At 39.2% G+C, this 12692-nt stretch overlaps 1 protein-coding gene across 1 annotated transcript in view; it reads left to right on the top strand.

Moving 5' to 3' along the window:
• The first annotated feature begins 756 nt into the window (after positions 1-756).
• Positions 757-12692, top strand: part of Selenoi (selenoprotein I) — a 50200-nt gene continuing 38264 nt past the window's right edge. Inside the window, exon 1 of the mRNA XM_046441418.2 lies at positions 757-918. Coding sequence (XP_046297374.1) covers positions 862-918 — 57 coding nt within the window. The 5' untranslated portion in view covers positions 757-861. The remainder of the gene's footprint in view (positions 919-12692) is intronic.

A 12692-nucleotide genomic window follows, 5' to 3' on the forward strand; every position in this document is an offset into this window, starting at 1 on the left:
TTTACTTTTATTAGAGACACACTAGCCATTGATCTCGTGTTCTTCCTACAATTAACTGGGCTCCAGTTTTCTAAAAACACTTCTTGCAAACGCATGTCAAATCCCGTTGAGACTGTTAACACTGATTTTATCTGGGTGGAAAACAATAGCAATCTGAATTAACAGATCAAGCGGAAGCAACTCTGATAAAACGGCTTTTCAAGTCCTTTGACAGACCGTAACTCAGCCTTCCCTACATCAAACCGTGTTCATTGAGCTTCTACTGCACGCAGCGCATCATAACAGGAGATGTGATGGAAGCGAGCTTTGGCACCGATCTTTCTTTGCTCTTTTACTTCAACGCAGCGAGCGAACTACACCCTCTTTCCTCCACTGGCTCGCATGCACTTCCCCTTCCCCTAGGACTAAGAGGGTTTCCAGATATCCACCCAGGTGCGCACCCAAAATACGCGCGCCTCCCGAAGTGACAAGAACAAGGTCCGCTGGGAAGTTGACCTTTCACCTCCCCTCCTGATTTACCTCAGCTCACCAATTTTGACGCTAGCAAATGAAACGACGAGGAGAGCTGGAAGGCGGGACTTAGTGTTGCCTGATCGACACTGATTGGGCCGAGACGGCGTTATGGGGCGGGCCACGCGAGCGGGCAGCGCCCCTTCTCCGGTGGGCGGGGAGAAGCAAGGGCCGCGCGTGCGTGTTAGGGCGGCGGAAGTGGCCGAGGCGGCTACGCGTGCGCGGTGGGCGGAGCGCGGCTCTTCTACCTTCTTTCCCAGCCCAGTCTTTCCTAGTCCTGCCCAGCCGCTTTGGTGCTCGTGTTTCACCGTCTCGTCGCGGAGAGTCGCTGCGCTGGGTTTTCGGGTCGCCATGGCCGGCTACGAATACGTGAGCCCGGAGCAGCTGGCTGGCTTTGATAAATACAAGGTAGCGTGGGCCGGCGGACGCCCCTCTCCCTCGCTGTGGCCGCGCCCAGGCAGCTGAGGGGCTGGCGAGGTCCGTGTCACCTTGTGCCGCGTGGCTCGGGGCGCGCTGGCGGGCGTTACTGCCGGGTCCTGTGAGTCCCGGCGCCGGGGTCGGGGAGCGTGGGAGCATCTTAAGCTCGCTGCCCTGACACGGCGCCCTCCCCGGAGATTTTCTTTTCCTTAGAAGAGCGCTCAACTGTAGTGGAGCGACAGTTATCAATTTTTAATAATAATAATTATGACATTATTATTTTAAGCCCCCAGAAAGGATTCTGTTTCCTTCTGTGTTGGAATTGTCTTCGTTTGAATGAACTTTCTACCTGCCTTTCTTGCATACAACTTCAGAGATGGAGATGATCATCTCTTGGATGAGGCCCCGGGAGGGGGAGTGACTGACCGAGGCCTTACTGTGGGTGCATTCCACTTCTGCTCCCAGGAAAGAGGCTTCCTCAGTGGTGGCTTGTGGCGGTGGGGCTGCCAGATGAAATAGATGTGCACAGGAAGGATTGTATAGTGGAAAGAACGCTGCTTTCGAATACATGTAAACCTGAAGTCAGAGTTTCTTTATTTGGTCCTGGACAAGTCATTTTAACCACACTCAGCCCTCTCTTTTTTTGCTAGTAAACAGGGAATAATAGTTCCTACTCTGCAAAGTGATTATAAGGATTTGAGAAGTGCCTGGCACATAATGAGCGCCCAGTAAATTCTGGCTGTTAAGCTTTTTTCGAAATCTAGTTCCTCTGTATCAATGAATGACTTTGCTAACCTTTTGCCCAAACCTGGAATAAGAGTTTTAACCTTTCATCCTTGTTACATGTTTATCGTCACAGCTTTAAATGTTACTTCCTCAGATAAGCCTTCCTGAAGCGCCCCTTTTCTCCTTGAATGTTCTGTTTTGGAATTACTCTTTAGTGTGTCTCTTCATTAGAATGTAATGCCCGAGTAATGAGACTTATTTTGTGGACCACCATGGCCTGAGCACAGTGCTACTCGAGTACTAGGCACCTAATAAATAAACATCTGTGGAATGGATGGATTACTGGAAAAATCATAATGGATTTTGTTTAACTGGGATAGAAAAAACTGTAAAGGGCTGTAGAAAGCCATCCAGTTAATGTTTCTTTGCTTTTGAGCAATATTGTGCTACACCATTTTGAACTGAGGTGATGACTTGTCTTAAAATTTTAAGTGGGAAGAGGTTCCAGAGCTGCCTTGGTAACTCAGGGCAGGGTTTTACAACTTTCATTTCAGAAGACTATTTAACCTAGATACCTCTGTTTTGCTTTAAGCTCTACCCCCTTTTTGTTATCTGCTCTGCATTGTAAATATTGACATGTAAAATATTTTTTTCCTTACTGACTTTCAGAATAATAAAGATAGCTGTTTTATTTGGAACACTAAGAGGGAATTTCCCTTTTCCTTTCTTATAAGCAATCTTCTCTAGATATATTTTTTCAGCTAGACAGATGCCCTAATTTACCAGTGTAAGTTTTTTGTTCCTATCTCTTTCCCTGTTCTCATATTTTACTCAGTTCCTGTGTCTGACAGCAGATTTCCTATGTCCCAGAAAACAAAGGTCAATTTAGCAAGTGTCCAATGTTCACTAAAATACAATTTGTTGATGTTATTTTAGTTACAGTGAGGCTTCCTTGGAAAAAAAAAGAGCACAAATTTATAACCTATTCTTCTAGTAAGGGGTTTTGTACTCAGTACTATATTTATATTAAAAATATGAATCCAAGGGTGTCCAAAGGAAGAATATGTGTGGTCAGTTTTGCTGGAATGTGAATTGCACACAGAGATCTTTTCTTTCTGTCATTGCATTCCATTGTGTGGTCTTCAGATAGTAAGTGCTTTATAAGCTCATTGAATTAAAACATTCTTTTCCCCACCACAAATGGTAAAGAGTCAAAACACTCAAAAGAGATTTTAATTCCCTGGTGTGACCCTTCATAATAAAGCAAAGAGATGTAGAGAAAAATTAATACTATAAAAGCAGCTGTGGAAAAATTACTTTTGAACCAGTTTAATTTCTTTATCTTCCCTAGAGGTACACCTGAGAGCTACAGTTGGAAAGCTGGCAGTTACATTGAATAGCTACTGAAAGGAATGCACACACAGGAGGGTAATTAGGTTTCCCTAGTAAGAAACTGCAAGGTAATTGATTTTTAGTACAGAAGAAAGCATGGCATGAATTCTATGTTACATCCCTCTTAACATTTGTATTCTCCATTGTGGTACTTAATACAATTCTTTTAAACAGGCTGAATCATTAGTTAATTGTCTGCTTTCTCTTTTAGAACATGAGCTCTAGGAGGGCAGGCTGATAGTTGTCTTGTTCAGAATAATCAAGGTCTAAGCCCAGTAATGTGAACAGAAGAGGTACTTAATAAATATTGAAGAAATGAAAATGGAAAAGAATACCATTTTGGAAGTATGTAAAAGGAGCTGTACAGCTGGATATTAAAAGGATACTCTTGCATTTTGACAGTGAAGATGTCAGCCACATCTACCAGTGTTCTTTGTTGCTTAATAACGTAACTTCAGATAATCATGCTCATCATGAGACCTACCATTCCTCCCCTCCCCCATCTTTTCTTTTGGATGGGTCTTTGTAGTTGAGGGATTTTTCCCACTTATTTTAAAGGTGAAATTGCTCTTGTGGTTTGCACATTTGATCTAGGGAAGGCATAATTTTGATAGTGTAGCAGCTAGTTTCAAGTTGTATCATTTTGCTTCAGAGAGGAAGTATTTGGTGAAATAACCTTGTTTGGTTTCAAGAATATAATAATGAATTGGTTTCTGCTATTTCAGTAATTACTTTGGCTGTCAGTAATCATCTAATTACAGGAATTGTGATAATTGTGAATTTATTAGTATTAAGTTAAGAGGTTGTAAAGAGACTCCACATCTTAATGGCAATCCTGAAGAACCAGAATCCAATCTGGCCTTCAGCCTTCCTTGTTTTTTATTTTGTTTATTCAGCAAGCATTTATGGAGGGACCACTGTATGAGACATGGCATTGGGGCTGCAAAGTTAAGCTAAACTGAAATTCCTGACTTTAGAGAACCTAATTTGGTGGCATATGGACATGTAAATAAATAGTTATTATTTTAAATAGTAAGTGCAGTCAGTAAGTGCTGGGTGCTATGGAAGAAGAGAGGATGCCGCTTCCAGGGAGTAGGGATGAGAGTGAGGGTGTGTGCTGAGAGAGATTTCTGAGGGGAAGGAGGTGGCAGAGCTTAGTATAGAAATTTGAAGGCTAAGTATTACCATGGGAAAGGGAGAAAAGACATCACAGGTGATCAATGGACTATAAAGAGATGGCAGGCCTTGAGAGAGTATATTCTGGGAACTACAAGAAATTAGAAAAGGTTTTTAGGCAAAATGGTGGAGTGGCAGAAGGTAAGACTGAAGAGGGAAGAGGGGTCCTGGCAGAAGTGGATGAGTTTTTTTTAAAAAAAATTGTTCTAATTAGTTGCACATGACAGCAGAATGCATTTCAATTCATAGTACACATATAGAGCACAATTTTTCGTGTCTCTGGTTGTATACAAAGTAGAGTCACACCATTCATGTCTTTATACATGTACTTAGGGTAATGATGGCCATCTCATTCCACCATCTTTCTTTTAAAAAATATTTATTTATTTTTGCCTTACAATTCTTAGCCACCATCTTTCTTATCCCCATGCCCCCTCACTTCCCCTCCCTCCCCTTTGCCCTATCTAAAGTTTCTCCCTCCCCTGCTCCCTTCTGCCCCCCCCCCCCCATTATGGATCAGCATCCATATATCAGAGAAAACATTCAGCCTTTGATTTTTGGGAATTGGCTTACTTCCCTTAGCATGATATTCTCCAACTCCATCTGTTTACCTGCAAATGCCATGATTTTATTCTCTTTTAATGCTGAATAATATTCCATTGTGTATATATACCACAGTTTCTTTATCTATTCATCTATTGAAGGGCATCTAGGTTGGTTCCATAGTTAGTTCCATAGTTTTTTTTGCTGCTATAAACATTGATGGGGCTGCCTCACTATAGTAAGTCCTTTGGGTATAAACTTAGGAGTGGGATAACTGGGTCAAATGGTGGTTCTGTTTCAGGTTTTCTGAGGAATCTCCATACTGCTTTCCATAATGGTTGCACCAGTTTGCAGTCCCACCAGCAATGTATAAGTGTGCCTTTTCCCCCATATCCTTGTCAGCATTTATTGTTGTTTGTATGCTTTTTTAAAATATTTTTTTAAGTCGTTGATAGACCTTTATTTATTTATATGTGGTGTTGAGAATTGAACCCAGTGCTTCACATATGCCAGGCAAGTGCGCCACTGCTGAGCCCCAGCCCCAGCCCTGTTGTTTGTATTCTTAATAGCTGCCATTCTGACTGGAGTGAGATGAGATCTTAGAGTAGTTTTGATTTGCATTTCTCTAACTGCTAGAGATGTTGAACATTTTTCATATATTTGTTGATTGATTGCATATCATCTTATGAGAAGTATCTGTTCACTTCCTTGGCCCATTTATTGATTGGGTTATTTGGTTTTTTTTTTGGTGTTAAGTATTTTGAATTCTTTATATATCCTAGAGATGAATGCTGTATCTGATGTGTGTGTGGTAAAGATTTTCTCCCATTCTGTAGGCTCTATCTTTGCCTCACTGATTGTTTCTTTTGCTGAGCAGAAGCTTTTCAGTTTGAATCCATCCTATTTGACAGATTTTATTTCTTTCGCTATAGGAGTTTTATTAAGGAAGTCGGATTCTAATCCGACATGATGAAGATTTGGGCCTACTTTTCTTCTATTAGGAGCAGAGTCTCTGATCTAATTTCTAGATCCTTGATCCACTTTGAGTTGAGTTTTGTGCATGGTGAGAGATAGGAGCTTAAGAGGTAGGAGTGATCTGAAGACCTTTAGGATGCTCCTGTATTGAAACTGTATTGAAACTGTTGAAGGCCTGCATCAAGGCAGTGGGGATAGGAAAGAGAAAGTGAGGATTCTAAAGGTAGAAGTAAAATCTGTTAAACTCACATACCGAATTTGTCTACCAGATTGTTTAATTTGACCCTTACTTTGTTTCAAAAACTAGGATCTTCCCCATAAAAGTCCAGATTTCAGGATGCTCTTTAAATATCAGAATGTTGGACAACACTGTTTCTGAACTTCCTCTATCAGCTGAAGCTGAATAGTGCTTGTTCTTAATTTTTTTTAAATGGAAATTTCCCCCTAGTTTGCCATTTCTCTCCTAGTCCAGGTGTTTCACGCAGGTCTGCTTTGTTCAGTTTACCTGCTTGATCCTCTGCTCCTTGATTTAAGATTGACAGATGTGATGATTAACAAGCTGGAGTTGTTTTTTTTGCGGGGGTATGCCACACAAAAGGTAAGGAGTCTGGAATGACTCAGGATTTGTGTGATGATTGGGTGGATAGAGGTGGCAGTCATTGAGGCAGGGTTTGTGAAGAACTATGCTATAATGATTTTTAGAACATTATTTTTACAAGCCAGGAGTGGTGGTGTAGGCCTGTAATCTTAGTGACTTGGAGGCAGAAGGATTGCAAGTCAAGACCAGCCTTAGCAATTTATTGAGGTCTTGTCTCAAAATAAAAACTAAAAAGGGATGGGGTGGCTCTGTGGTAAAGCCTCCCTGGGTTCAATCCACAGTACCAACCAACCAACAGACAAACAAATAAATAAATGTTTTTGTAGTAATCTTGGCAGAGCACTTCTGTTAGATGGGACCACACGAAGGTGTGGTTTATGGATTTGGAATTCAAATGAAGTAATGTCTTGATCTAAAGAACTATCATTTGTGGATGAGTTGTCATTTATTATGACGTAAGCTGATACAATACAGTGTTAATTATGACATTACCTGGATGTTAACAGTTAATTCAAGCATAACTTGTCTTTAGTTATACCTTGATTACCTTATTTCTTTTCTGTAAGTACAATAATAAGGCTTGAACAATAATCTAGTGGTCTTAGGTAAAGATTTGCAAATGTCTCATACAAAGAATTGTTTTCTGCAATTGGCAGAGATGGAGGAATCTTCCTGAAGGAGCAAAAGAAGGATAGGTGGGAAAATTCTGCAGAGTGAAAGAGAGATTCAGTGGCAGGGAGAAGATTACTACAGCTTCAGGTGCTTCACAGTGGAAACATCTCAAGTGGATCTTTCTTACCTTCTGGAATATCAGTTCACCAATGATGGCTTGTTTCTTTAACTGCTGTAATGATTAAAACTTACAAACTTTGCTGAATAAGAGTTTTCCCACTGGGAAAAGGTGTTCCAGTCAGAGAGAACTATGGGAACTGAGATACAGAGGCCCAAAGACCATTGCATGTTAGAAGCAAAAAGAAGTGATGGGACAGATATGTGAGGGACAGACTGAGGAAAGAAAATTTGCAGTTACAGAGCAACATCACCCTAAATACCAAAGAATCGTAATGATATAAGACATTTATATACCATATGCTATATGCCTTGCATTGCTTGAAGTAAGTGCCTTACATATATTTCATTTAATATTCACAATGGAATTATTATTATACCTGTTCACTGAGGCACAGAATTTAAGTAATTTTTTCACGGTCCCACAACTAATAAATAGTGGAGCTGATATTTGACCCCAGGCAGTCAGGATCTGAAGTCATGTTCTTCATGCTGTGCTGCCTTTAAACTAAGAATGAAATGTAAACTCTGCCCTGTTGGTACTGACTGTTTTTGTTGAAGATGTATAACCATGCTTCTGTAGTTTGTTTGTATGATCTTCTAATTTTCACTTTAAACTGCACAGAATAAATGAAAATTTTTAAAAAAGGATATATAAATATGCAAATAAAGACCTTCAGTGACATGCTTAATTGAATGTGTCTAATGTTTACAAATGTACAGTGGGGGGAAAATTCTGATTTTATTTAGTCTCTCCCCAGTTTTAAAATTAGTAGATACAGGTGGGCTTGTATTTACTAGTCATGAATTAGTTGAATATAGTGGTCCCCCTTATCCATAGGAGATATATTCTAAGACCTTCAGTGAACATCTGAAACCTCAGATAGTATTGAATCTTAAATATAGTATGTTTTTTCCTATACATGTGTACAAACCTATGATAAAGTTTTATTTATAAATTAGGCACAGCAAGAGTTTCACAACAGTAATAATAAAATGGAAGAATTATGACAATATACTATAATAAAAGTTATGTGAATGTGGTCTCTTTCTTAAAATATCTCATACCATACTCATTCATCTTGTAATGATGTGAGATGATTCAATGCCTGTCTGATGAGATGAAGTGAGGTGAATGTCATAGCATTGGGCTGTAGTGTTAGGCTACTATGTAAGTGTTACTTTAATATAATTAATGTGAGTTGTAATAGTTGATTTGAAAACAAAGACAGCTAGTAAGTGATTAATGGGTAGTATATACAGAATATGCTAGACAAAGGGATGATTAACATCCTGCCTAGGAAGGATAAAATTATTGTTTATTTCTGGAAATTTCCATTTCATATTTACTGACCATAGTTGACCAAAACCATGGAAGGTGAAACTGTGAATAAGGGGAGACTGCTATATTAACATTTCATTTATGATTAGCTCTAATTGAGATAAAAGGCTTTTTATTAAGCAGTTAGTTTTGGGACTAATATTTAGTTAAAAAGAACCCACATGGTAGCTGTGTAATCTTTAGCAGATGAACTATCTTTCTAACCAGTTTCCTTTTCCGTGAAAAGGGATGGTACCTATTTAAAACTGAAAGAGTTGGATTGGGGATGTGGCTCAAGCGGTAACGCGCTTGCCTGGCATGCGGGGGGCGCTGGGTTCCATCCTCAGCACCACATAAAATAAAATAAAGATGTTGTGTCCACCGAAAACTAAAAAATAAATATTAAAAAAAAAAGTTTTCTCTCTCTAAAAAAAAAAAAAACCTGAAAGAGTTAGTATTTTGCAAAGTGCCTGGTACATAATGCCAAATTAGTGTTAAGTAAATAAAAACAAAATTTGATATTTGTGCTTCCCTGCTTATTGACATTAGGTAGCATATAACATGCACATATACACACACCTCCAGAAGAAGATACCAAGAGAAAGTGTGTTTTAGGAAAGGAAGTAAAGGATTGCAACTTAAAGGGCAGATGAAAAGAATAATTTAAGTCTAGCTTGGGTCCCATGACCAATCTTTACTTTCTGATTTCTTCTCCTTTTTCATCATGTAGAGTAGTACAACAGGCAAAATAAATATTTTTTTTCCCTCAAATACTGCATAAAGATATGCAGTGTTTACCATGTGTTTAATATCCAGATTCCTCAACAAATAGTTCCTTCACTAAATTACCTCTCCTTTTCTTACCTTCTCATCTCCTGCTAGAGCTTAAGTCTAGCAAGTGAACCTATTTGTCACCATAACTTTTTTTTATTTTCTCCTTGCTCTAACTTAACTTATCACCCTCTTCTCTCTGACTTATTAGTAGGTATAAATGACAGAATTCACTGAAATGAGTGAATACTCATAATTCACTGAGTCATGTTCTCTGTGGGTGTAGCTTCTAAAGATTTGTATTGATAAAAAATACTGTAAGGAACTTTTTATTTGTTTTGGAATTAATGTACCCCCTCTTTGCACTTTAAGTTTAGATTTGTGGTTTTCATATCTTAGTAGATTATAGCACAATGCCACCTTGCATTTAGTAGGCATTTAATGAATTCTTGCTGAATTTTATTATACTATACCTCTTGCTTAAAGTGCAGATTTGAAATCACCAAAAGGAGATTTAAAAGTTGATCACTAAACTGTTGCTGGTGGCTTATCCTTCAGGCCAGGAGTTGAGTAAATTTTTTGTTTCTTTTTACTAGAATAGCTATCTTATATCAAAATTGCCAGGGCTGGGGATGTGGCTCAAGCGGTAGCGCGCTCGCCTGGCATGCGTGCGGCCCGGTGTTCGATCCTCAGCACCACATACAAACAAAGATGTTGTGTCCGCAGAAAACTAAAATAAATAAATATTAAAAAAAAAAAAAAAAAAAAAAAATTGCCAGAAAGGCTTGTTAAAAGATAGATTGCTTGGTCCCATTCCCCCGGTGTCTTATTCTGTAGATATATCAGGATACGCCACAATTTGCATCTGATTAGGCTACTATATTTTGAAAACCATCACATCAAAGAAATAGTCAATTGTATTGCATTCTGAAGAGCAGTTAAGAAAAACCAAGAAATCAATGTAAAACAATAAGAAGTTACATTCTATGATGTTTGTTCCTATGTTAGCTCTCAGACATCAGATAGACTTGATTTTGAGCCTCAAGATATCTCAAGACAGTGGAGATGGGGATGTAGCTCAGTTAGAGTATGTGCTTCTTATGCATGAAGCCCTGGGTTCTGGCCCCAGCACTTCCAGCCTGTTCCATTTAAAAAAAAAAAAAAGTTTTGTCTGTATGAATAAAATGGTAGAGGCATAATCATGTTAAACAAAGAAAGGTATCTCTTGTTAGAAAAGATGATGTAGAATGCTGAGTGAAATAAGCCAATCCCCAAAAACCAAAGGCCGAAGGTTTTCTCTGATAAGTGGATGCTGATCCATAGTGTAGTGGGTAGGAAGGGAGGAATGAAGGAACTTTGGATTGTGCAGAGGGGAGTGAGGGGCAGGGAGGGTCTGTGGGGATGGGAAGGACTGTAGAATAAGACAGACATTATTCTGTATACATGTATGATTATACTACTGGTGTGACTGCAACATGTACAGCCAGAGGAATGAGAAGTTGGGCACCATTTGTGTACAGTGTGTCAAAATGCATTATATTGTCATGTATAACTAATTAGAACAAACTTTAAAAATTAAAAAAAGATGATGTAGTACTTTCAGAAATGTTTATTACTTTTCTTTTAAAAAAATGTCTCTCAACAGCATATAGATTGTTCATTCATTCTTACACTCTTCCTCATTGGTTTTCTGAACACAGCTCGCTTAATTCTACATACTTTGGGCCTATTAGTTTTCTATTGCTGAGTAACAAATTCCCACAGACTTAGTGTTATGAAGTAACACATTTATTGCCTCAGTTTCTGGGTCAAGAGTCTGGGCATTAATTAGCTGACTGTTCTGCTCAGATACCCTCCAGGCTGTATTCAGAGCTCAGGATCCTTTTCTGTATGTTCATGCCATTGATGTTTGCTTGTTGAAGGTCAATGGGAGGCCTTCTCTCCAGACTGCTAAGATAGAGTATTGGGTAGTGGAATATAATCATGGAGGTGATGTTTTGCTTCCTTTGCCATGTGATGTGTCCTAGTCAAGTCAATAACATCCTTCACCTTTTCTATATTCTCTATTGGTTAGAAGCAAGTCACAGGTTTCACCCTCAATGAGGTGAAATGAACCATCCAGAAGATTGATTATACATAGTGTGACTTGTTGAGGTTTGCCTTAGGATGTGTCTACCACAAATCGCAAGAGAGAAAGATGTGTATTGGAAGAAGATTGGACCTAGATACATCATGATTATATTCCAGCCAGGATAGGGTAGTCTGGTTTAAAACAAAGGGATCAGTTTTGTAGAAGTCCTCTGAGATGACTTTGATCTTTATTGGACACAGAAAGGACTTGCAGTTTAGACCTTTCTGTTTATTAGTTACATTAATCTCTGAATTTTATAAACTCTTTATCTGTAAAACAGGGGATATTTTTTTTTTAAATTTTTTATTGTTGGTTGTTCAAAACATTACATAGTTCTTGATATATCATATTTCACACTTTGATTCAAGTGGGTTATGAGCTCCCATTTTTACCCCATATACAGATTGCAGAATCACATCGGTTACACATCCACGTTTTTACATATTGCCATACTAGTGACTGTTGTATTCTGCTACCTTTCCTATCCTCTACTATCCCCCCTCCCCTCCCCTCCCCTCCCCTCTTCTCTCTCTGCCCCCTCTACTGACATTCATTTGTCCCCCTTGTATTATTTTTCCCTTTCCCCTCACTTCCTCTTGTATGTACTTTTGTATAACTCTGAGGGTCTCCTTCCATTTCCATGCAATTTCCCTTCTCTCTCCCTTTCCCTCCCACCTCTCATCCCTGTTTAATGTTAATCTTCTTCTCATGCTCTTCCACCCTGCTCTGTTCTTAGTTGCTCTCCTTATATCAAAGAAGACATTTGGCATTTGTTTTTTAGGGATTGGCTAGCTTCACTTAGCATAATCTGCTCTAATGCCATCCATTTCCCGTAAATTCTATGATTTTGTCATTTTTTAATGCAGAGTAATACTCCATTGTGTATAAATGCCACATTTTTTTATCCATTCATCTATTGAAGGACATCTAGGTTGGTTCCACAGTCTAGCTATTGTGAATTGTGCTGCTATGAACATCGATGTAGCAGTGTCCCTGTAGCATGCTCTTTTTAGGTCTTTAGGGAATAGACCGAGAAGGGGAATAGCTGGGTCAAATGGTGGCTCCATTCCCAGCTTTCCAAGAAATCTCCATACTGCTTTCCAAATTGGCTGCACCAATTTGCAGTCCCACCAGCAATGTACAAGTGTACCCTTTTCCCCACATCCTCGCCAGCACTTGTTGTTGTTTGACTTCCTAATGGCTGCCAATCTAACTGGAGTGAGATGGTATCTTAGGGTGGTTTTGATTTGCATTTCTCTGACTGCTAGAGATGGTGAGCATTTTTTCATGTACTTGTTGATTGATTGTATGTCCTCCTCTGAGAAGTGTCTGTTCAGGTCCTT

The sequence above is a fragment of the Marmota monax genome, unplaced genomic scaffold (assembly GCF_021218885.2).
Source record: "Marmota monax isolate L192 unplaced genomic scaffold, Marmota_monax_Labrador192_F-V1.1 WCK01_AAM20220418_F8-fsc00010, whole genome shotgun sequence".
Lineage (NCBI taxonomy): Eukaryota > Metazoa > Chordata > Mammalia > Rodentia > Sciuridae > Marmota > Marmota monax.